The 23986-nt window shown below is 46.0% G+C and overlaps 1 protein-coding gene across 5 annotated transcripts in view; it reads right to left on the bottom strand.

The window, feature by feature from the left end:
* C2CD2 (C2 calcium dependent domain containing 2) overlaps positions 1–23522 on the bottom strand; it is a 65183-nt gene extending 41661 nt beyond the window's left edge. For 3 of the 5 annotated variants that reach the window (XM_075332883.1, XM_075332891.1, XM_075332888.1), the window contains exons 1-2: positions 23101–23188; positions 12346–13119 (exon numbers count right to left, since the gene is read on the bottom strand). In XM_075332883.1, coding sequence (XP_075188998.1) covers positions 12346–12597 — 252 coding nt within the window. In that variant the 5' untranslated portion in view covers positions 12598–13119; positions 23101–23188. Of the gene's footprint in view, positions 1–12345; positions 13120–23100; positions 23189–23372; positions 23447–23490 lie in introns of those variants that run through there. The other 2 variants (XM_075332885.1, XM_075332887.1) reach the window with 2 other exon arrangements.
* Between the last annotated feature and the right edge of the window lie 464 nt (positions 23523–23986).

The following is a 23986-nucleotide window of genomic DNA, read 5'->3' as shown; positions in this document are numbered from 1 at the left end:
TGTGCCTTAGGCTGGCCAGCATGATTATTGCACAGGTGTGTCTTAAGCTGGCCACTCTAAATGTGCAGTTAACAAACCGCTCACCCAGACGATGCCGTACACACAGTCGCCATCTGCCTTTTTCAGTGAAAACTGGAATTCACCGGAGAAGAGAAACCTCTCCAACGTGCCAGACACCATTGCATGTGAGCATTTCCACTTAGGTCGGTTACAACGACGCTCTTCAGTCAGGTGGAGACCCCCAATGAGGAGGACGAGCAGCAGAGGAGCTTCCCTGAGGCCTCCAACACACATCCGTGAAACACGTGTGTGTTTGGTCCGTTTCCGTATATACCGGAGACACGGACAAACATGCACCAATGTTATGCTATGTTTGAGGTCACACGTGCGTTATTCCATACGGTCCATGTGTCCGTGATACGTATGTGTATCCGTTTTGCACGGAAGCATGTCCGTTTTCTGCACGGAACACACACACACAGACCCAATGAAAGTCTATGGGCCCGTGAGCACACGTACGTGACACGGATGCATCTCCGTATGCTCCGTGTACGTTTTGTGCTTTTTTCTAGCAATGTCGGTCATTCTTTCTTTTTCTGTGTATGTCGGTCAATCTCCCTCAGTCCGTCGGTCGATCTCTCTCTGTCTGTCAGTCAGTCTCCCCCCTCTCTCATACTTACCGATCCCCGATCACCGGCGCGGCGCTGCACAGCTGTTAAAAAAACTCCGGCGGCTTTTACTATTTTGAAAAAGCCGGCCGCTCATTAATCAATCTCGTATTCCCTGCTTTCCCCACCCACCGGTGCCTATGATTGGTTGCAGTGAGACACGCCCCCACGCTGAGTGACAGCTGTCTCACAGTCGCCGGTGGGCATGGCAATATCGAGCAGTAAAATAAATAAATAATTAATTTAAAAAAAACGACGTGCGGTTCCCCTCATTTTGATACCAGCCAGGGTAAAGTCACACGGCTGAAGGCTGGTATTCTCAGGATGGGGAGCTCCACGTTATGGGGAGCCCCCCAGCATAACAATATCAGCCAGCAGCCGCCCAGAACTGCCTCATCCATTAAATACGACAGTTCTGGGACTCTACCCGGCTCTTCCCGATTTGCCCTGGTGCGTTGGCAATCGGGGTAATAAGGAGTTAATGGCAGCTCATAGCTGCCACTAAGTCCAAGATTAATCATGTCAGGCGTCTCCCCAAGATACCTTCCATGATTAATCTGTAAGTGACAGTAAATAAACACACACACCTGAAAAAATCCTTTATTTGGATTAATAAACACTAACAAATACCCTCGTTCACCACTTTATTAAGCCCGAAAAACCCCTCCATGTCCGGCGTAATCCACAGAGGTCTCGCGTCGCTTCCAGCTCTGCTACATGAAGGTGACAAGACCTGCAGAAGAACACCGCCGCTCCTGTCAGCTCCACGCAGCAACTGAGGTGAGTAGCGCGATCAGCGATGATTTCACTCGGGTTACTCGCGGCCACCGCCGGATCCTCCACCTGTGACTGCAAGTCGCCCGAGTGACAGCGATGAAGTCACAGGTGAGCTGCGGTCACGGGTGGAGGATCCAGCTAGCCGTGGGTAACCTGAGTGACGGCAGCGCTAATCGCGCTGCTCACTTCAGTGACTCAGGGGATTAGCGGTCACCGGTGAGTCCTTCACGGGTGACCGCTAATCAGTACGCGACACAGACCGAGCCGCGGTATGACAATGAAGTCGGGTGAAGTTCACCCGAGTTCATTCTCATTGCGCGTTGCTGTCTGCTGTCAGCGGGTATGTATCAATGACATTGTGCATCACACACGGAACATAACACACGGTTGCAACACACAGACATGACACTTACGCATCTCACGCACACACGGACATTCAACACACACACACACACGGCTAGCATACACCAAACACACGGATGCCATACGTACCATAAAAACGGACTAAAAAATGGAAAACGGACACGAAAACCAGCCCGTAAAACACGCACGTGCTTTTCACGGATGTGTTTTGGAGGCCTGAGATGGTGTATGACGGATTGTGCAGAAATTCTTTGGTTTTGCACCGATTATGGCCGGTCTGAGACGATCTTGGAGCCTGAGGCACACCTGTGCAATAATCATGCTGGCCAGTCTAAGGCGCACCTGTGCAATAATCATGCTGGCCAGCCTAATGCGCATCTGTACAATAATCCTGCTGTCTAATCAGCATCTTGATATGCCACCCCTGTGAGGTGGATGGATTATCTCCACAGAGGAGAATTGATCACTAACACAGATTTACACAAGTTTGGGGACAATATGTGGGAGAAAAAGGCCTTTTGTAGATAGAAAAAGTCTTAGAACTTACAGTTCACCTCCTGAAAAATGGATATATGTTTCTCAGTGTATACTAAAATGTTGTAAAACTTTTCTATTATACTCGTACATGAAAGATATAACCGGCACTCGGATGGATTTAGGCTCCACGTTTCCTCCAGTTGCGGAGTCCTCGCTGTCGCTGCATGTTGCATATTGCGAATAGCAGAGAGAACATATGGGAAATAGATGCAGGAAGGGTCCTCAGAAATGGCTCTCTAGGGGAGGTGACCATCTGGATAATTGTTTTTTGGGTTTTTTTTTGCATGAGGCAAATGGTTATAAACACAAGGGTATAAGTGGAAGCTTTGGGGTCCCAATGCAAAACCTACGGGGGTCCCACCTACCATGTGCCCTTTAAAACACTGGGGTCTTCTTATGTAGTAGAGGGACCTTTGACTGTTAACCCTGAGCCCCTCCAACCTGTGACTCTCCAGCTATTGTAAAACTACAACTCCCAGCATGCCCGAACAGCTAACCTTTTATGAAAGTCCTTGAAGTGCGCACTAACCCTTTCATGACCTGCCAATATTTAATTTTTTTTCTCTTCCAAGAGCCCTGTTTATTTTTCTGTCAACATAGTCGTGTAACTAAGGACTTTTAAATAGTTAAATAGGGACAATCGAAGCTGCACTCAGGTCGCTGCTTTTACAGGCAGAAGCTGGCTGCGCAGCACAGCCGGCATCTGCCCTGTACAAGGTGGGGCAGTGTCTCAGCCCAATACATACATCCCTCATGAGACCGATGTGGAAAATACACATCACAAGGGTTTAAAATCTGAAAACCGTTTTTTAATATCTTATTTCTAAGCCGAGATGTGATCGCTTGAAGTTACAGGCCCGAAGCCTGAGGCTGGAGTACTGAGAGGTTCTGATGACAACATGCTATTCTTTATGTAGGTTGTCATGGAGACCTTGTGTTGAATCAAAGCAATGTCTGACTGACCCAATATTCCTGGAATAATCCAGTCCACAAAATGGGTGCGATTAATAAAAACTATACTCAAAAGTGGCCATTTTGGGGAGTAGTCCCTAAGATTCCTGAATCTGTGGTTCATTATGGCATCCACACACTGTCCATATTGTACCAATACAATCCTGGGGGACGACCCCCAAGTCAGGGGGTATCCCATCCCTACCTAAAGGGTATAAATGTCCTGAATTTGGGGGTTAGGTATGTTTCTGGCCCTATATGAGGCACGTAGGATCTACATATTGATGTGGAGGGTGAGTTAGTTCTACACAGGGTCACTGTTTTCAGCATCTCTCAGTAGTGCAGCTTCAGGCTTCGGGCCTACAACTTCGTTCCATCATATTTCAGCCTAGAAAGAAGATATGGAAACCGGGTTTTCACGTTTTGAATGTACAAAGAAGGGACGTTTATATGTTTTCTCTGAATATCATGTATCAGGAATGTCTGCCGCAGTCCTCTAGAGGAGGACACCTTTGTAAAGCAGCCACATCTGCAGCGCGTCCTCCGTGCTGGTATCATATGTGAACAGCACAGGCCCAGGGAGATATCTGACCTAATTAGAGACAGAACAAGAAGCTGATGGAGGAGGCGCTCCGTCCTCATACGGCTCTGTCAAAAAGAATGTCTTGATATTTCATAACGGTCACAATGCAGGGTGCACAATGGCCCATTTGGACTTCCCTTGGGCCTCGGCAGCCATTACTGCCCCTATAGTGCTTGCCAAATGCCGCTATACTGTGCGCCACTCCTCTGTCTGCTCAGACCATGATATCAAGATGAATTGTACTGGAGGATAATTTCAGCTCTGCTACATCCACAATATATAAACTGCCAAACACCCACACATCCCTGAAAGTAAATCCCCACTAGCCCACCCGGGGTAAAGCCTCAGCCAAGATCTATAGAAATGTCACTGAGTTTCCATGTATTCACCACTGCTAACGAGCGGGACAGGAACTGAGTCACTACCCCCGTCAACAGAGGATGAATGGACTCCCATCGGGCTGCTCCTACACGTTACCAAAAATATTAAAGGGGGGAGGGGGGGTTCCTACCAGATACATCGATGGGGCATCTATAGAAAAGGCAAATCCGTTCCTAAATATGAAGGTTAATGGCGCTGCGGTGCAGATAGGGGGGTTAATATATCTGATAATGCCCCCAATAGTCTGTGGTGCTCTTAGTGGTGAAGGGGTTAATTATAGAATCTCTGGAAGTTTTGTCTAATGCAGGGATTAAAACCTGTCAATGGAGGATTAGGGTGATGAATGGGTTCATTCTTAATATCTAGCGTAAAGAAGGGTTAATTTTTAATATGTCTGATGGTCGTGCAGGGGTTAAGATTGTAATTTTGGGTAGTCTAGAATGAAGAAGGGGTTAATTTATAACATTTCTGGTGATCAATTGTCGTCAAGTAGGGTGAAAAAGAGTCAAATGTATTATTTTTGGTGGTTTAGGGTAATGAAGGGGTTAATTCTTAATATATCCATTAATCTAGGCTTGAGAAGGGATTAATACCTAATATCAGTGATGGCTGAGAGTAGTGAAAGGGTTAAATCTAATATCTTGGTGGGTAAAGAGGTTTATTCCTAATATCGCTGGTAGGCTAGGGTTTTTAGGTTTTTAAGGGGTTAATACCCATTATATGTAGTTGTCTAAAAGTAGTGAAGGGCTCTCATAGACCACTTTTTGTATGAGGGGTCACCACTAGGAAGAGCTCATTACATACAGATATATACAGCCACCACTAGGAAGAGCTCACTCCATACAGATATATACAACCACCACTAGAGGGAGCTCACTACATACAGATTTATACAGCCACCACTAGGGGGAGCTCACTACATACAGATTTATACAGCCACCACTAGAGGGAGCTCACTACATACAGATTTATACAGCCACCACTAGAGGGAGCTCGCTACATACAGATTTATACAGCCACCACTAGAGGGAGCTCACTACATACAGATTTATACAGCCACCACTAGAGGGAGCTCACTACATACAGATTTATACAGCCACCACGAGAGGGAGCTCACTACATACAGATATATACACCCACCACTAGGGAGAACTCACTACATACAGATTTATACAGCCATCACTAGAGGGAACTCACTACATACAGATTTATACAGCCACCACTAGAGGGAGCTCACTACATACAGATTTATACAGCCACCACGAGAGGGAGCTCACTACATACAGATATATACAGCCATCACGAGAGGGAGCTCACTACATACAGATATATACAGCCACCACTAGAGGGAGCTCACTACATACAGATATATACAGCCACCACTAGAGGGAGCTCACTACATACAGATTTATACAGCCACCACTAGAGAGAGCTCACTACATACAGATATATACAGCTACCACAAGGGGGAGATCACTACATACAGATTTATACAGCCACCACTAGAGGGAGCTCACTACATACAGATATATACAGTCACCACTAGAAGGAGCTCACTACATACAGATTTATACAGCCACCACTTGGAGGAGATCACTACATACAGATTTATACAGTCACCACTAGAGAGAGCTCACTACATACAGATATATACAGCTACCACAAGGGGGAGATCACTACATACAGATATATACAGTCACCACTAGAAGGAGCTCACTACATACAGATATATACAGCCACCACTAGAAGGAGCTCACTACATACAGATTTATACAGCCACCACTTGGAGGAGATCACTACATACAGATATATACAGCCACCACTAGAGAGAGCTCACTACATACAGATATATACAGCCACCACTAGATGGAGCTCACTACATACAGATTTATACAGCCACCACTAGAGGGAGCTCACTACATACAGATATATACAGCCACCACTTGGAGGAGATCACTACATACAGATATATACAGCCATCACTAGAGGGAACTCACTACATACAGATTTATACAGCCACCACGAGAGGGAGCTCACTACATACAGATATATACAGCCATCACGAGAGGGAGCTCACTACATACAGATATATACAGCCACCACTAGAGGGAGCTCACTACATACAGATATATACAGCCACCACTAGAGGAAGCTCACTACATACAGATTTATACAGCCACCACTAGGAGGAGCTCACTACATACAGATATATACAGCCACCACTAGGAGGAGCTCACTACATACAGATTTATACAGCCACCACTAGAGGGAGCTCACTACATACAGATATATACAGCCACCACTAGAGAGAGCTCACTACATACAGATATATACAGCCACCACTAGGAGCAGCTCACTACATACAGATTTATACAGCCACCACTAGAGAGAGCTCACTACATACAGATATATACCGCCACCACTAGAGGGAGCCCACTACATACAGATATATACAGCCACCACTAGAGGGAGCTCACTACATACAGATATATACAGCCACCACTAGAGGAAGCTCACTACATACAGATTTATACAGCCACCACTAGGAGGAGCTCACTACATACAGATATATACAGCCACCACTAGGAGGAGCTCACTACATACAGATTTATACAGCCACCACTAGAGGGAGCTCACTACATACAGATATATACAGCCACCACTAGAGGGAGCTCACTACATACAGATATATACAGCCACCACTAGAGGAAGCTCACTACATACAGATTTATACAGCCACCACTAGGAGGAGCTCACTACATACAGATATATACAGCCACCACTAGGAGGAGCTCACTACATACAGATTTATACAGCCACCACTAGAGGGAGCTCACTACATACAGATATATACAGCCACCACTAGAGAGAGCTCACTACATACAGATATATACAGCCACCACTAGGAGCAGCTCACTACATACAGATTTATACAGTCACCACTAGAGAGAGCTCACTACATACAGATATATACAGCCACCACTAGAGAGAGCTCACTACATACAGATATATACAGCCACCACTAGAGGGAGCTCACTACATACAGATATATACAGCCACCACTAGGAGCAGCTCACTACATACAGATTTATACAGCCACCACTAGGAGCAGCTCACTACATACAGATTTATACAGCCACCACTAGAGGGAGCTCACTATATACAGATATATACAGCCACCACTAGAGGGAGCTCACTACATACAGATATATACAGCCACCACTAGGAGCAGCTCACTACATACAGATTTATACAGCCACCACTAGAGGGAGCTCTCTACATACAGATTTATACAGCCACCACTAGAGGGAACTCACTACATACAGATTTATACAGCCACCACTAGAGAGAGCTCACTACATACAGATATATACAGCCACCACTAGGAGCAGCTCACTACATACAGATTTATACAGCCACCACTAGAGGGAGCTCACTACATACAGATTTATACAGCCACCACTAGAGGGAGCTCACTACATACAGATATATACAGCCACCACTAGAGGGAGCTCACTACATACAGATATATACAGCTACCACTAGAGGGAGATCACTACATACAGATATATACAGCCACCACTAGAGGGAGCTGACTACATACAGATATATACAGCCACCACTAGGGGGAGCTCACTACATACAGATATATACAGCCACCACTAGAGGGAGATCACTACATACAGATATATACAGCCACCACTAGAGGGAGCTGACTACATACAGATATATACAGCCACCACTAGGGGGAGCTCACTACATACAGATTTATACAGCCACCACTAGAGGGAGCTGACTACATGGGCATTTATACAGCTGATGTGTTTTTTGGGAGCTCCACCTAGTGGTGGTAGCAGGCAGAGATCCTGATTGAATTAAGTACCACCCCCCTAAGCAGGGGTTCCGTAGTGCTAGGAATCACAGGGGTCCCTTTTGATAAGAGCCCCACTGGATCAGGCATTAATAGCCGATCCTATTTGCGGATGGTGGAAAAGATAGCCTCCCATCTCCAGCAATGACAGACAGACAGCTGTGTAAACCCAACTCTGAACAGCTGCGTGATAATAAAGCCTGGCTTCTCAATACACAATACCAAGGCCAAGACGACCCTGGAGGCCAAAAAAAGAAAAATCTCCGCCATTGATTTTTTTTCTCTTGTTTTAATTCCGCTTTCTCTCTTTTAAATATTCACTTTAGGTGACAGCAGATCAATGGCCGCCCGTCCCCTCCTCCCCCCGTCCCGGTCCGCCGGCTGCAGGCACTAAGCTCTCTGTACAATCATATGCGAATGATCACACGGGAGACAAAAAAAAATATATATATATATATATATATAAAGCTGGCCATAAATCAGGCCGGATCTCCACGTCCTTATAAATTTAATCTGACACTCAATCTCTGCTGTTAAATAAAAGCCCCATAAAAAAGGCAGCGGCAATGCGCTCTGCGATCTGTCATTATAATGGACTTCACAGACGGCGGCGGAGGCGGGGGGAGGCGGCGGAGGCGGGGGAAAGCGGCGGAGCGGAGGCCGCAGGACGCTTTATAGGGGGCATTTCAATCTAAAATGACCTTAAAAAAAAGCAGCATATCTGTTCCTGACAACCAACTGGACTGACAATGCAGCTAGAATAGTGAGTTGTCACCCAGCTCCACCAGATCCCTACCGGGCAGATAGGTGGTGGCCAGGGGCGCTATGAGTTCTTATAGATGAGAAAGCCTCCAAACAGACTGATTTCTTCCCTGCGGCCTCCGGCACTGGTGGTGTCTGTTGGCAGCTCAATGCCAGTAGGCAGCTGAAAGGGTAAGACATTTATGACATAGTCTGTGAATATCCTTCCTCTAGGAATCACTTCTTTTCTCCAGAACAGGGCCGTCCAGGAATGGAAAGGTGATGGCGCCTTTCTTCATTCATTTCCATGGGAGGAAAAAAACCTTTCCATTCCTGCAGGTGAATTTAGTGGACATTTATGGCATTTCGTGGGAATTTTCCATAAATGTTGGAGATACCCTTTTAAGACACATTGGAAGTAAGGTGGTAAAGCCTTCTGTCAGTTATTTCTGCCACTCCTATCTGATGAGGTGTAGTTTCCAAACATCAACTCCTCTTACTGTAAAGAATCCTTTCCTGTGTTTCTGAAGGAATCTTCTTCTATAGTGCAGTTCTTCGAAGTAATAAATTATGGTTAAAATCTTATACATCTCAATAAGATCACTACTAAGTCATCATTCCCAACACGCCCCTTGTCCAAGCGGTGGAAACCTAATCCAAACATCAACTCCTCTTACTGTAAAGAATCCTTTCCTGTGTTTCTGAAAGAATCTTATTCTATAGTGCAGTTCTTCGAAGTAATGTTATGTAGAAGTTCTTATAGATCTCAATAAGATCACTACTAAGTCATCATTCCCAACATGCCCCTTGTCCAAGCGGTGGAAACCTAATCCAAACATCAACTCCTCTTACTGTAAAGACTCCTTTCCTGTGTTTCTGAAGGAATCTTCTTCTATAGTGCAGTTCTTCGAAGTAATGTTATGTAGAAGTTCTTATAGATCTCAATAAGATCACTACTAAGTCATCATTCCCAACATGCCCCTTGTCCAAGCGGTGGAAACCTAATCCAAACATCAACTCCTCTTACTGTAAAGAATCCTTTCCTGTGTTTCTGTAGGAATCTTATTCTATAGTGCAGGTCTTCGAAGTAATGTTATGTAGAAGTTCTTATAGATCTCAATAAGATCACTACTAAGTCATCATTCCCAACACGCCCCTTGTCCAAGCGGTGGAAACATAATCCAAACATCAACTCCTCTTACTGTAAAGAATCCTTTCCTGTATTTCTGATGGATTCTTATTCTATAATACAGTTCTTCGAAGTAATGTTATGTTGAAATTCTTATACATCTCAATAAGACCACTACTAAGTCATATATTCTCTAGTGCAGTTCTTCGAAGTAATAAATTATGTTTAAAATCTTATACCGCTCAATAAGAGTCATCATTCCCAACAAGCCCCTTGTCCAAGCGATGGAAACCTAATCCAAACATCAACTCCTCTTACTGTAAAGACCCCTTTCCTGTGTTTCTGAAGGAATCTTATTCTATAGTGCAGTTCTTTGTAGTACTAAATTATGTTTAAATTGCTATAGATCTCAATAAGATCACTACTAAGTCATCATCCCCACTATGCCCTTCGTCTAAGCAGTAGAAACCTAATCACTCGAAAATGGGGGGTGAGAAATTAAAGCTTACACCTACCTTATGCCATTTGTAATTATTGGGTCATCTTGAGAGCCTCTGAACCCCCTGTATCTATATCCCCACATAACCCATATGCAAGGTAAGGTCTTACAAGTCATTTAAATCAAGCAATTTAATATTTTACGTTTTTGCCTTTCTTTTGCTGCGCGTACAAAATTATATTGGCTTTACAGCTGCTGCCTGACATTGAGTGCTCAGCTTCATTTTTTATATGGTACGAACAGGGGCAGAGCGAATGCAACCGGGCCTGGAGGTTCAGGGGGTCTGAGGACCTCAGCCAGTGACGTACCGCCAATGGTGGCTGGCCATGCAACTGCTATGGGGCCCGTGAGTCGGGGGATCAGTGCCAGGGCTGGCACCGGGCCCCCCGCGAGCCCCCCACCAAGCATCTCAGTTGCCGATACAACTGAAAGCAATGATGAAAGAAAGAGTGGAGCACTCCCTCTCTCATCATTCTCCCGCTGTGTCTGCAGCACTTTGATGTGTCAGCACTGTAGAACGCAATGACGTCACTACTGCGCGCAACTGTGCTGAGATGTGCAGAGTGGAAGAACAGTGGACACGCTGAGGAGACCAGAGCAGCAAGGGAACGAGGTAAAGTGAGTATTTATGTATTTAATCACGATGGCCAGAGGACTGTGGGGGTGCATTAAATGATATGGGGGCTGCATACTACTATATGGAGGAATAAGGGAGCTGCATAATACTATATGGGGGCTGAATAATACTGTATTGAGGAATATAAGAGCTGCATACTACTATATAGGGGTTGCATACTACTATATGGTGGAATATAAGGGCTGTATACTACTATATGGGGGCTGCATAATGCTATATGGTGGAATATGGGGCTGCATACTACTAGATGGAGGAATGTAAGGGCGGCATACAACTATATGGGAGCTGCATAATACTATATGGGGGCTGCATAATACTATATGGTGGAATATAAGAGCTGCATACTACTACCTATATAGGGTTGCATAATACTATATGGTGGAATATAAGAGCTGCATACTACTACCTATATAGGGTTGCATAATACTATATGGTGGAAAATAAGGGCTGTATACTACTATATCTATATAGGGGCTGCATAATACTATATGGTGGAATATAGGGCTGCATACTACTAGATGGAGGAATATAAGGGCTGCATACTACTATATGGGGGCTGCATACTACTATATGGGGGCTGCATAATACTATATGGTAGAATATAAGAGCTACTATATGGTGGAATATAAGAGCTGCATACTGGAATATAAGAGCTGCATATGGGGTTGCATAATACTATATGGTGGAAAATAAGGGCTGTATACTACTATAAGGGGGCTGCATAATATTATATGGTGGAATATGGGGTTGCATACTACTAGATGGTAGAATGTAAGGGCTGCATACTACTCTATGGGGGCTGCATAATACTATATGGTGGAATATAAGAGCTGCATACTACTATATGGGGGTTGCATACTACTATATAGTGTAAAATAAGGGCTCTATACTATTATAAGGGGGCTGCAGAATACTATATGGTAGAATATGGGGCTGCATACTACTAGATGAAGGAAAATAAGGGCTGCATACTACTATATGGGGGCTGCATAATACTATATGGGGGCTGAGAGAAAGATATATAACTCAGCATTGGAAAACTGGGTGCTGAGGAAAACATGGATATCAGAACATGGAAAGCTAAGTGCTGAGGGAAAGAGGGATATCAGAGTATAGGAAAACTGGGTGTTGAGGGAAAGGGCCAAGGTCCAAATTTTGCACTGGCGCCATCAAACTCTAGTTATGCCACTGGGTAGAAAGACACCTACCCCTCTTTTCCCGGCCTCTTCGTTGAGGGCAGCTATCCAAGCCTTCAGCCATTGACTCCTCCAGCTATTCAGCGATAAAATCCAGGACAGTAGAGAGTCGGCCTCACTCTGCGCCCCAGAAAACGGCGTCTTCGTTTTACGTTTCCACCAACCATTCAGGACGTACTGGACGAGATATACCGCAATGGTCACCAAGGAGGCGAAAAAGAGGGTCACCAGGCATAACCACCGAAATTCTCCAAACCAAGACATGGCTCATGCGTGGTCACCACATTGACGAGACTCGACGTATTATATTCCTGAAGGGATCTCAGAAGGGTCAAAAATAGTAAAACGGAAAGTGGGGAACGTCTTCCATGTCCGGCGACCGGGATTTGGAGATCAGAAGATGGCTTCACCTGAACTGTAAGACTCCGAGGTGCAGAGAAACTGGAATTTCCGAGAGGAATGAGTCGGTACAAGTGAAATATGGACTGGAATTTTTCCCAGCATCCCTGGTCCCAGAAAGCGGAGGTGGCAACACAAGCGCTGGCATAGACCCAACCAAAATTTCCCCGGCCTCAGACCTGTCGGAGGAACATGGTCTCCTCCTGTGCCGTAGCTTTAGGGTAGACGTCAGAAACAAACGGGCCCATTCTCTCCTCTCCGTACTGTCGGGACATATCCGGGAAAGTTGCCTCCTTCCAGGAATAGTGGAGTTTCCCTCTAATTCCTCTGAAGATAGCAGCTCGGGGCTTTCATCTTTCCAGTCACAGCAGTGCCCAGAAGAAGTCACTAGGGGAAGAGATCACATCGTTAGTGAGCAGTCATTCCGCCGGACGAGAGCGCACAGTATGTTTTGGCAAAATCCGTGAAATGCCTTAGCACACGCCTCGACGACTCACAATCAAAACAGGCATTGTGTCCATGGAGGGTTCACAAAAATGTCCGCTTTCCACCCAAAACAGCGCCACACCTGTCTACAGGATGAGTGTGGTACTGCAGCTCAGCCCCATTTACTTCAAAGGAGCGGAGTTGTCATAACAGATACAACCTACATACAGGTGTGGAGACATTTCTGGGGAGAAAAAAAGCATATATTTCTGGACAACCCCTTTAAGTTCTGATCCTGGACATCCCCTTTAAGTACGGCCTATAGAAAGTTAATGTTATGCAAGGTTATTTTGTGGCATCTAGGAGGATAAAGGGAGGAAAAAACATTGCCATTTCTATGCTCGGGAGTCCCAATCAGTGATTTACCGTGTATACAGAATTGTTAAAAAAAGAATTCTGCCTGTCTCTACACTTAGGAGTCCAGTGGGCGGCCCTACTTGATAGAAATAGTTGTTACTCAGTAGGACCGCCCACTGGACTCTTAAGCATAGAAACAGTAGGAAAACCCACTGGACTCCTGAGCATAGACAGAGTAGTAATCTATTCCCACTAATCAATAGGTCACTGAATAGCTCCGCCCACTGGACTCCTAAGCACAGAAAGAGAAGTAATCTAATCCTAGAATCAATGAATAGCCCCGCCCACTGGACTTCTAAGCATAGAAAGGGCAGTAATCTATTCTCACAAATCTATATATCAGAGTAGCTCCACCCACTGGACTCATAAGCATAAAAAGACCAGAAATCTATTCCCATAATCTATATATCATAGAGTAGCTCCGCCCACTGGACTTCTAAGCATAGAAGCAGTAATAAGCAGTAATCTATTCCCACTAATCTATATATTACTGAGTCAGTAGCACCGCCCACTGGACTCCTAAGCATAGACAGAGCAGTAATCTATTCTCACAAATCTATATATCACTGAGTAGCACCGCCCACTGGACTCCTAGGCATAGACAGAGCAGTAATCTATTCTCACAAATCTATATATCACTGAGTAGCACCGCCCACTGGACTCCTAAGCATAGAAAGAGCAGTAATCTATTCTCACAATCACTGAGTAGGACCACCCACTGGAATCCAAAGTATAGAAAGGGCAGTAATCTATTCCCACAATCTATATATCAGAGTAGCTCCACCCACTGGACTCATAAGCATAAAAAGAGCAGAAATCTATTCCCACAATCTATATATCATAGAGTAGCTCCGCCCACTGGACTTCTAAGCATAGAAAGAGCAGTAATCTATTCTCACAATCACCGAGTAGCACCGCCCACTGGACTCCTAAGCATAGAAAGAGCAGTAATCTATTCCCACATATCTATATACCATAGAGTAGCTCCGCCCACTGGACCCCTAAGCACAGAAAGAGCAGTAATCTATTCCCACAATCTATATATCACAAAGTAGCTCCGCCCACTGGACTCCTAAGCATAGAAAGAGCAATAATCTATTCCCACAAGTCTATATATCACAGAGTGGCTCCGCCCACTGGACTCCTAAGTATATCAAGAGCAGTGATCTTTTCCTACAATCACTGAGTAGGACCACCCACTGGACACCAAAGTATAGAAAGGGCAGTAATCTATTCTCACAAATCTATATATCAGAGTAGCTCCACCCACTGGACTCATAAGCATAAAAAGAACAGAAATCTATTCCACAATCTATATATCATAGAGTAGCTCCGCCCACTGGACTCCTATGCCTAAAAGGGTAGCGATCTTTCCCTACATTCAATAAGCAGGACCGCCCACTGGACTCCAAAGCTTTAAAGGGGCAAAGCGAGCCACACTGATGACAACTGGGGAATTGTTATTTATGCAGTTCCCATTATTAGTGGAGGTTTTTGTATTGACAGAACTCCTTATTACATTTGGTAATTTTCGGATGTGAATACAACCTCCCTCCTTCTACCCCCCCCATCACCGCACGATACGCCGAGGGTTTTGTTTATTCAGCTGCGCACTATTTATAGGTAAATACATATCTGTATTGTACGTTTTGTGCATCGAGTTGCCATGACAACCCCGTATACTCCGCTGTGTGCTCACCTAGGTTGGGCTTTGTTTTAACCAAAGGGGTCATTTTATTTATTTTTTTTAATTTTATAATAGTTGCTTAAAGACTTTCTTTTTTTTTTTCTTAAAGGGAACCCGTCCCATTTTTTTTAAGGAAAAACATGAGCAAGGGTCCTTTAAGAGCCATTCACCTCTGATGTTTTCCCACAGATTGAACAATCTTGCACTGACCTGGTTCTTATCCACCTACACAAAGCAAGTAAGTGTAAATAGTGATTTCCTGCGCTACGCCCTGGTATACACACAATGGTGTACACACAACCGCAGGGAAGTAATAGCAAACTGTGTTTATACTACCTGTAAGGTTCAGGTTCACCCACTGTGTAAAAGAAGACACAGCAAATAAATAATTTACTTAGCATTCAATTTTTTGTACACTGGCCCTTTAAGACACCTTTAAAGGGGACTTGTCACTTGCTATAAATATGTAATTTTCTTGCCTGCTGTAAATCCCACTGTTCTCCTGAATCCGACGATGTTTTTCTTGTGTTCTTACTCCCTTCCGTTCCTGAGATATGACCCTCTCTACCTTGTATATAAATCTAGTCTTGTCAGCAAGTGGGTGTGGTCATCAAGAAGACCATGCCCACTTGGCTAACAAGCCTAGATTTATCTACAATGATCAGAGAGCCATATCTCAGGAACGGAAGGGAGCAGGAACACAAGAAAAACATCGCCGGATTCAGGAGAACAGCGGCATTTACACCAGGGGGAAAAAATATATATATATATATATATATATATAGCAAGTGACAGGTGTGATTTAAAGGGAACGTCCAGTTTTATACTGGAAGTCTGCAATATTTATGCACATTTTCCCAGCAATATAAGATCTCATATTTAATTTCTTTTACTCCTATGAAAGTCTGCAGTCACCCAGCTCTCCTAGGCTCCTGAATGGTATGCAGTCATCAGTTCTTAAAGGGATTTTTACATAATTTAAAAAAAAAAACATGACTGCTTCCTACTATAAACAGCACAAGGGGTTGGACAAGGCATGATCCCGGAGGTTTGGTCATGTGCACTATGAAGCCGGGTGTACGCGTCCTGGCTTCAAACTGAATTAGTGCGCATGACCAAAATACCGCTATCATGTGCACTGAGCCGAAATCCAGCGTCGGCCGGCGACAGCAGCGGAGAGGTGAGTGACATCATCCTGTGATGCTGCACATTCATTAACATGATAGTACACCCACAGGGGCCCACAGGGGTGTACTAACATGCTAATGGGGCCGACTAGCCAAGGGAAGTAACGCCCAGGGGACTAGTCCCTGCGCCCATTAGCATACGATAAAAGAGCTTTAGAAATACTTTTTCTATAGATCCCTTTATCTTTGCTAGTGTATACAGGGGCGGTTAGGCAGGGATTAGCAATATACACCCAGAACTGCTCGTGGTCCGGGGGGCATATTGCACCTGACAGGTTCCCTTTAAAGAGAACCAACCAGCAGGATTTTGCTATATGTGGTGCAGGCAGCGCCATACAGGCAGTGAGATGCCGAATCCAGGGATAGCTGACGTAGAAAGAGCCGATGCTTGGTTGATGAAATATCTTTAATTGGAAAGAAGGAAAGGAAGGAAGGAGAGAAGGGATGGAAGGAGGGAAGAAGGAAAGGAAGGAGAGAAGGAAGAAGATAAGGGATGGAAGGAGGGAAGAAGGAAAGGAAAAAGAGAAGGAAGGAAGGAGAGAAGGGATGGAAGGAGGGAAGAAGGAAAGGAAAAAGTGAAGGAAGGAAGGAGAGAAGGGATGGAAGGAGGGAAGAAGGAAAGGAAAAAGTGAAGGAAGGAAGGAGAGAAGGGAGGGAAGAAGGAAAGGAAGGAAGGAAAGAATGGATGGAAAGAGGGAAGAAGGAAAGGAAAAAGAGAAGGAAGGAAGGAAAGAAGGGATAGAAGTAGGGAAGAAGGAAAGGAAGGAGAGAAGGGATGGAAGTAGGGAAGAAGGAAAGGAAGGAGAGAAGGGATGGAAGTAGGGAAGAAGGAAAGGAAGCAGAGAAGGAAGGACAGAAGGGATGGAAGGAGGGAAAAAGGAAAGGAAAGAGAGAAGGAAGGAGAGCAGGGATGAAGGGGGGAAGAAGGAAAGGAAAAAGAGAAGGAAGGAAGGAGAGAAGGGATGGAAGGAGGGAAGAAGGAAAGGAAGGAAGGAAAGAGAGGAGAGATGGAAGGTGGCAGTGAAGGAGGGAAGAAGGAAAAGAAGAAGAGAAGGAAGGAGAGAATGGATGGAAGGAGGGAAGAAGGAAAGGAAAGGAAGGAAGGAAAGAGAGGAGAGATGGAAGGTGGCAGTGAAGGATGGAAGAAGGAAAGGAAGAAGAGAAGGAAGGAAGGAGAGCAGGGATGGAAGGAGGGAAGAAGGAAAGGAAAAAGAGAAGGAAGGAGATAAGGGATGGAAGGAGGGAAGGAAGGAGAGAAGGGATGGAAGGAAGGAGAGAAGGGATGGAAGGAGGGAAGAAGGAAAGGAAGGAGAGAAGGAAGGAGAGAAGGGATGGATGGAGGGAAGAAGGAAAGGAAGGCGAGAAGGAAGGAGAGAAAAGATGGAAGGAGGGAAGAAGGAAAGGAAGGAGAGAAGGAAGGATAGAAGGGATGGAAGGAGGTAAGAAGGAAATGAAGAAGAGAAGTAAAGAAGGAAGGAGAGAAGGGGTGGAAGGAGGGAAGAAGGAAAGGAAGAAGAGAAGGAAGGAGAGAATGGATGGAAGGAGGGAAGAAGGGAAGGAAAGGAAGGAAGGAGAGAAGGGATGGATGTAAGGAAGGAAGGAAGAAGGAAAGGAAAAAGAGAAGGAAGGAATGAGAGAAGGGATTGAAGGAGGGAAGAAGGAAAGGAAAAAGAGAAGGAAGGAGAGAAGGGATGGAAGGAGGGAGGAAGAGAAGGAAGGAAGAAGAGAATGGATGGAAAGAGGATAAGAAGGAGAGAAGGGATGGAAGGAGGGAAGAAGTAAAGGAAGGAAGGAAGGAAAGAGAGGAGAGATGGAAGGTGGCAGTGAAGGAGGGAAGGAAGGGGAGAAGAAAGGAGAGAAGGAAAGAGGGATGGAAGGAGGGAAGGAAGGGGAGAAGGAAGAAAGAAGGGCAGGAAGGAGGGAGGGAGGGAAGGAAGGAGGGAAAGAAGGAAGGAAAAAAGTACAGAAGGGAAGAGAAATGCACTGCATTTTGATTGACAGGTGCAGCGGGAGCAGGCCTTTATGGTTCGGGTCCTCAGCATTTATTCCTCCTCCACCTCATCTATGACGTGCCCCCTTTTCTTTATTTGAATATTGCGCTGCCATTGCAGTTGTTGGCGATGCGTGCGCATTGCTACATTAATTCTGTCTTCATTAAAATGGCGCTGGAAGTCCGTGCATGCGCGTACCGTGATCTCCGGTGCCATTTTATTGAAGACACTGCGGTGAAGACTGCTTGTGCACTGATGTAAACAAAAAAAACCCTGCGCACATGCCAATGCCTCTCATAGCCTTCCCTGCAGTGTCTTCAATAAAATGGCGCCGGAGATCTGTGGGTCGCGCATGAGCGGTCTCCGGCGCCATTTCAATGAAGACTTGAGCATTGCGGCAATGCGTGTGCGCTGACAACAACAGCAATGGCGGAGCGACGCAATATTCAAATAAAGAAAAGGGGACAAACCAGGAGGACGGCGGAGGAGGAACAAACGCCGAGGACCCGACCCGCAAAGGACCAAACCCGTTGGTGGAAACTTCACCTGTAATTATGTACAGAGGCATCTTTGCTTTCCTGGTGATTTCCTGTGTAACTAATTGATAATTTCCTCGTTAGTTAAATATTTCAATGTATAAAGAAGAAATGACCGATTTCTATCACGCATTGACTGAGATCAGACTCTCACGTAGGACCTGACAGACTCTTCACTTTTTTTTTCTAGGCCCAGTCTTACTAACCTCTTAAAATTCCATACTTTTTCCTTGGGGGAGGAGCATGATACCTTCTCCTTTCGCTATTGGGTGGTGACAACCTGTGAGGAACTCCCCACCCCTGAGGAACATCACAACATACAAAGGGGTGCAGAATTGGTTAAAGAGTCACGGAGGGGCAAACAAACTGCAGCCTCCCCTTGCCCTGGGTGGCCCCCAATTTATACACAGCCTAGAAACAAGAAACCTCTGTATTAGTATCCAATAGAGAAGGGTTGTCTAAAGTTAAGAGGAGGAGGAACGGAAGAGGAGTAGCATTAGACACCCGTAATATTCATTCTACTTCTGTAAGTGGACGTTCAAGAGGTTCTTCATACCCAAATCCCCAATTAGTCAGATTGTCTAAAGCTGACCATGCCCTTTATATATCGGTCAGCCTAAAACTTGTTATTCCCCCATACATATGCACGCTCAGCTTGGTGGAGCATGTGTTTCTCAATAGAGAAAGTTGAGTAAGCTGCTGGACACTTATCTTAAAGGGGTCACCCTGGACTTACATATTGATGGCCTATCCTTAGGTCCTTGGTATGGGGGAGTTATGAAAGCTAGCAGGCACCTGTTTAAAAACAAAATGATCAGACATGTTGAAATCCAACATGCCCAATCCTTTTTATATGCGATATCTACTATCGTGCGAGAGCCAGGACACCATAATACAACATATGCCTACCAACATTTCATCTATATGGTCTCACCACCATAACCTGCCCTTACATTATGACTTGGGCTTCAAACAGGGGTCATTGAGTGCATCGATACCTCATGTTTTGGTTAAAATAAATCCTCGCATTACAATCAGCGATATTTAATCCTGATGTCGTGGCTACACCCCTGAGTGCGCACAAAGGTGAAGAGATAAAATATACCAAAGGTGGCAAATTATTGTAAGACAATGGGGAGGGGCACAGCCATCATTGGTGAAGGTCTGAAGGCCAGGCACACAGTATGGAGGATTGCCCGACGTCCTGCACCTATTCATTACCAGGCTGAGGGAAAATTACATAGCTGTCAGCCCTAAATTATCTCCTTCTTCCGTAGGACCAGGCAATAAAACGATGACAGGCGCTTCCAGGCACCATAATTAGGCGGTAATAGACATCAATAAAACGGCATTGTGTGCGCAATCAGTGCGAAACAGCAGCATATACCACGGAGGAGCTCGTAACGGGAGGAACTGCAGCATAAGGGGGCACTAAAGGAGGACTCCACCTTGTAAGATGAGGTAAAAGTATACATAGGAAAAGAAGAGATGTGATATATACACGGCACACCATATATCAGATTGTGTGGGGTGTACCCCCAAATACAGCGGGTATTGTGGGGTGTTCACAGGACACGGCAGGTCTTGTGGGGTGTTCCCGGCATACAGCAGGTCTTGTGGGGTATTTCTGGCAAATGGCAGGTCTTGTGGGGTGTTCCCGGCATACGGCAGGTCTTGTGGGGTGTTCCCGGCATACGGCAGGTCTTGTGGGGTATTTCTGGTATACGGCAGGTCTTGTGGGGTATTCTCGGAATATGGCAGGTCTTGTGGGGTATTCTCGGTATATGGCAGGTCTTGTGGGGTGTTCCCGGCATACGGCAGGTCTTGTGGGGTATTTCCGGTATACTGGAGGTCTTGTAGGGTGTCCCTTGTACACGACAGGTCTTGTGGGGTATTTCCGGTATACTGGAGGTCTTGTAGGGTGTCCCTTGTACACGACAGGTCTTGTGGGCTGTTGGGAAAATAGAACGAAGGAAGGAGGGATCCAGCACAAATCCTCGTGGATCCCTCCTTCCTTCGTTCTATTTTCCCATTACCTTGGCTGGCCTGGACCTTCCAGCGGATCCGTGCACCCAGGAGATCACAGCAGTGGAGTCGGCAGGTGAGCTGAAATACCTTTATTTCACTTGTGGGCTGTTCTTGGTCTATGGCAAGTCTTGTGTGGTGTTCCCTGTTCATGACAGGTTTTGTGGGGTGTTTCTGGTATACGGCAGCTCTTGTGGGGTGTTCCCAGTATACAGCCGATCTTATGGGGTGTTCCCGGTGTACCACAGGTCTTTTAGGGTGTTTCCGGTATACAGCACATATTGTGTGGTGTTCCGGTATACAGGTCTTGTGAGGTGTTCCTACTATATGGCAGGTCTTTTGGGGCATCTCTGGTATACAGCGGGCCTTGTGGGGTGTTCCAAATATATCTAAGGTCTTGTGAGGTGTTCCCAGTGTACGGAAGGTCTTGTGGGATGTACCTCGTATACGGCAGGTCTTGTGGGGTGTTCCCCGTATACGGCAGGTCTTGTGGGGTGTTCTCGGTCTATGGCAGGGGCAGGTCTTGTGGGGTGATCTCGGTCTATGGCAGGGGCAGGTCTTGTGGGGTGTTCCCTGTATATGGCAGGTCTTGTGGGGTGTTCCCAGTATACGGCAGGTCTTGTGGGGTGTTCCCCGTATACGGCAGGTCTTGTGGGGTGTTCTCGGTCTATGGCAGGGGCAGGTCTTGTGGGGTGATCTCGGTCTATGGCAGGGGCAGGTCTTGTGGGGTGTTCCCGGTATACGGCAGGTCTTGTGGGGTGTTCCCGGTATACGGCAGGTCTTGTGGGTTGTTCCCGGTATACGGCAGGTCTTGTGGGGTGTTCTCGGGCTATGGCAGGGGCAGGTCTTGTGGGGTGATCTCGGTCTATGGCAGGGGCAGGTCTTGTGGGGTGTTCCCCGTATACGGCAGGTCTTGTGGGGTGTTCTCGGGCTATGGCAGGGGCAGGTCTAGTGGGGTGATCTCGGTCTATGGCAGGGGCAGGTCTTGTGGGGTGTTCCCTGTATATGGCAGGTCTTGTGGGGTGTTCCCGATATACGGCAGGTCTTGTGGGGTGTTCCTGGTATCAGGTGGATCTTGTAGGCTCTTCCTTGTATATAAAAAGACCTCAGAACCCTTTTTAGAACATTGCAGCCATGGTAGAAAGGTGTCAGGACGTATCATGTACCAGATACCAGAGGACACCTCAGAGATCTTGTGGAGCCCATGCCTCTACGGGTCACGATATTGGGATGGTGGTGGAACTCTACGACCACCGATCTCTCCATTGTACGGGTTGCAGTGGGGACCAAATTTGTACATGGGTAACATGAAAAATGTCATCCACGTTTTATTAACCCCTTACTGTAGTCATCCCCATCATATCCAAGTCTATCGTTTTTTGTGATAACCATTTCCGGTAAAGCTGGGGGACAACCGATCGGGCCAACAACACTCCACCAGAAGTCGAACCAGAATTTGTCATCCGCTGTATAAATCAACAATATGAAGCAAATCTAGAAAGGCAATCTGTCTGTCGGGGGTCCTGTTGGAAGTCACCCGAATTTTTAACGATTTGGTCAAAGAGGACAACGTCTGGGTTCCTCAAGGCGAAAAGTTTTCTACTTTGTAAACTTCAAAAGAAAAGTGAAAGAGGTCGTAAGAGAAAAGGAGAGGAGTGTGGGGAGGGGGGGCGATACTATTGTGCGGAGCCCTGGGATCTTTACACACTTCCTGGTGAAACAAACAGGAACTGAGCGCCCATTGTTACAAAGCTCCAGCAGTGAGAAGTGACAGTCAGGTTGCAGCCTGCCGATAACCCTTCGTGTGCCGGCACAATGCAATTATTCGAATGAGACATCGCCAACTCCACCGACAAGTCTTGAAAAAAGACGAAAAGTGTGCCGTAGCGCCCAAAATGCCGGTCAACCCTCTCCGGCACCGCTCAGCCTGGTACCGCTCAACCCCGCCAGTGACGATGATCACCATCGCGCTGCCTGGACCGCTCTCAGCTTCCGTGCCCACGAAATGGGGACTCTGTCCTACTTATCCGTCCGGCTCAAGGGCACGGCTATGGCACCCCGTCTTGCACCACTGCCACCGACTCCCCCCTTTTCCTTACCTTGTCCATGTGACTCAGCAGACCCCAGGCCTTGTGATCCCACCACACTGCAGGAGCCCAGCACCCAGCTGCTGCTGGCCACAGGAAAAGCCCAATACCAGGAGGAGTGGCCGGGATTGCCAGATTTGAATAATGAGGGCCACCCATAATGCCTGCAATGAGTGTGACTGGCGGAGGCTGCAGGGGAGAGGCACTGCACACACTCACTGCACACTTAACCCCATAGCTGCCGCCATGCTCAAACAGACACACACACAGCGGCACCTTCTAACCTGTGCAATCTGGAAATGATAGGGTTAACCGTAACCAATGTGTTGTCCTTTTAACCCTTTTCTTTCCAGAGCCCACTGCTTTTCTTTCTTCGGACGCCCTCCCCCCTGTAATACTTACTCTACTCCTACTTATCAGACCTCCCTCCATTCCAAAAGGGAGAGAAGACTACAAATCCCATGATGCAATGGGACATCCTGGACCTAAAAAAGACTAAATACTGCCGGACAGTGGAGATCTTGTGCAATTACATATGCTATATTAGACCTTGTGCGTTTTTAATGCAGTTTTTGGTGCAGTTTGTTGTCTGCATGCCTATCCTCTTGCCAGCAAAGTCTATGGGAATTCTGAAGTGCTGTGCACACGTTGCTTCTTTTTTCCTTGCAGTTTTAGGTGCAGAAAAAAAAAATTCTGCAGCGTGTCAATTGTTGGTGCATTTTTTTCCTGCATTTTGTAGCCCTTCCAGCCATCGATTTCACTATAATAATGCATGGCCCAAAAAAACAACAAAAAAGCGTGCATTTTTTGGTGCCCTTTACTGCTATAAATAGCAGATTTTGGTGCAGAAAAATAATAATAATAATAATAATATTTATTCATTTATATAGCGCTACTA

The sequence above is a fragment of the Anomaloglossus baeobatrachus genome, chromosome 2 (genome assembly GCF_048569485.1).
Source record: "Anomaloglossus baeobatrachus isolate aAnoBae1 chromosome 2, aAnoBae1.hap1, whole genome shotgun sequence".
Classification (NCBI taxonomy): Eukaryota; Metazoa; Chordata; class Amphibia; order Anura; family Aromobatidae; genus Anomaloglossus; species Anomaloglossus baeobatrachus.
Note: the sequence above shows the minus strand (reverse complement) of the source record. Positions and strands in the feature narration are given on the sequence as shown.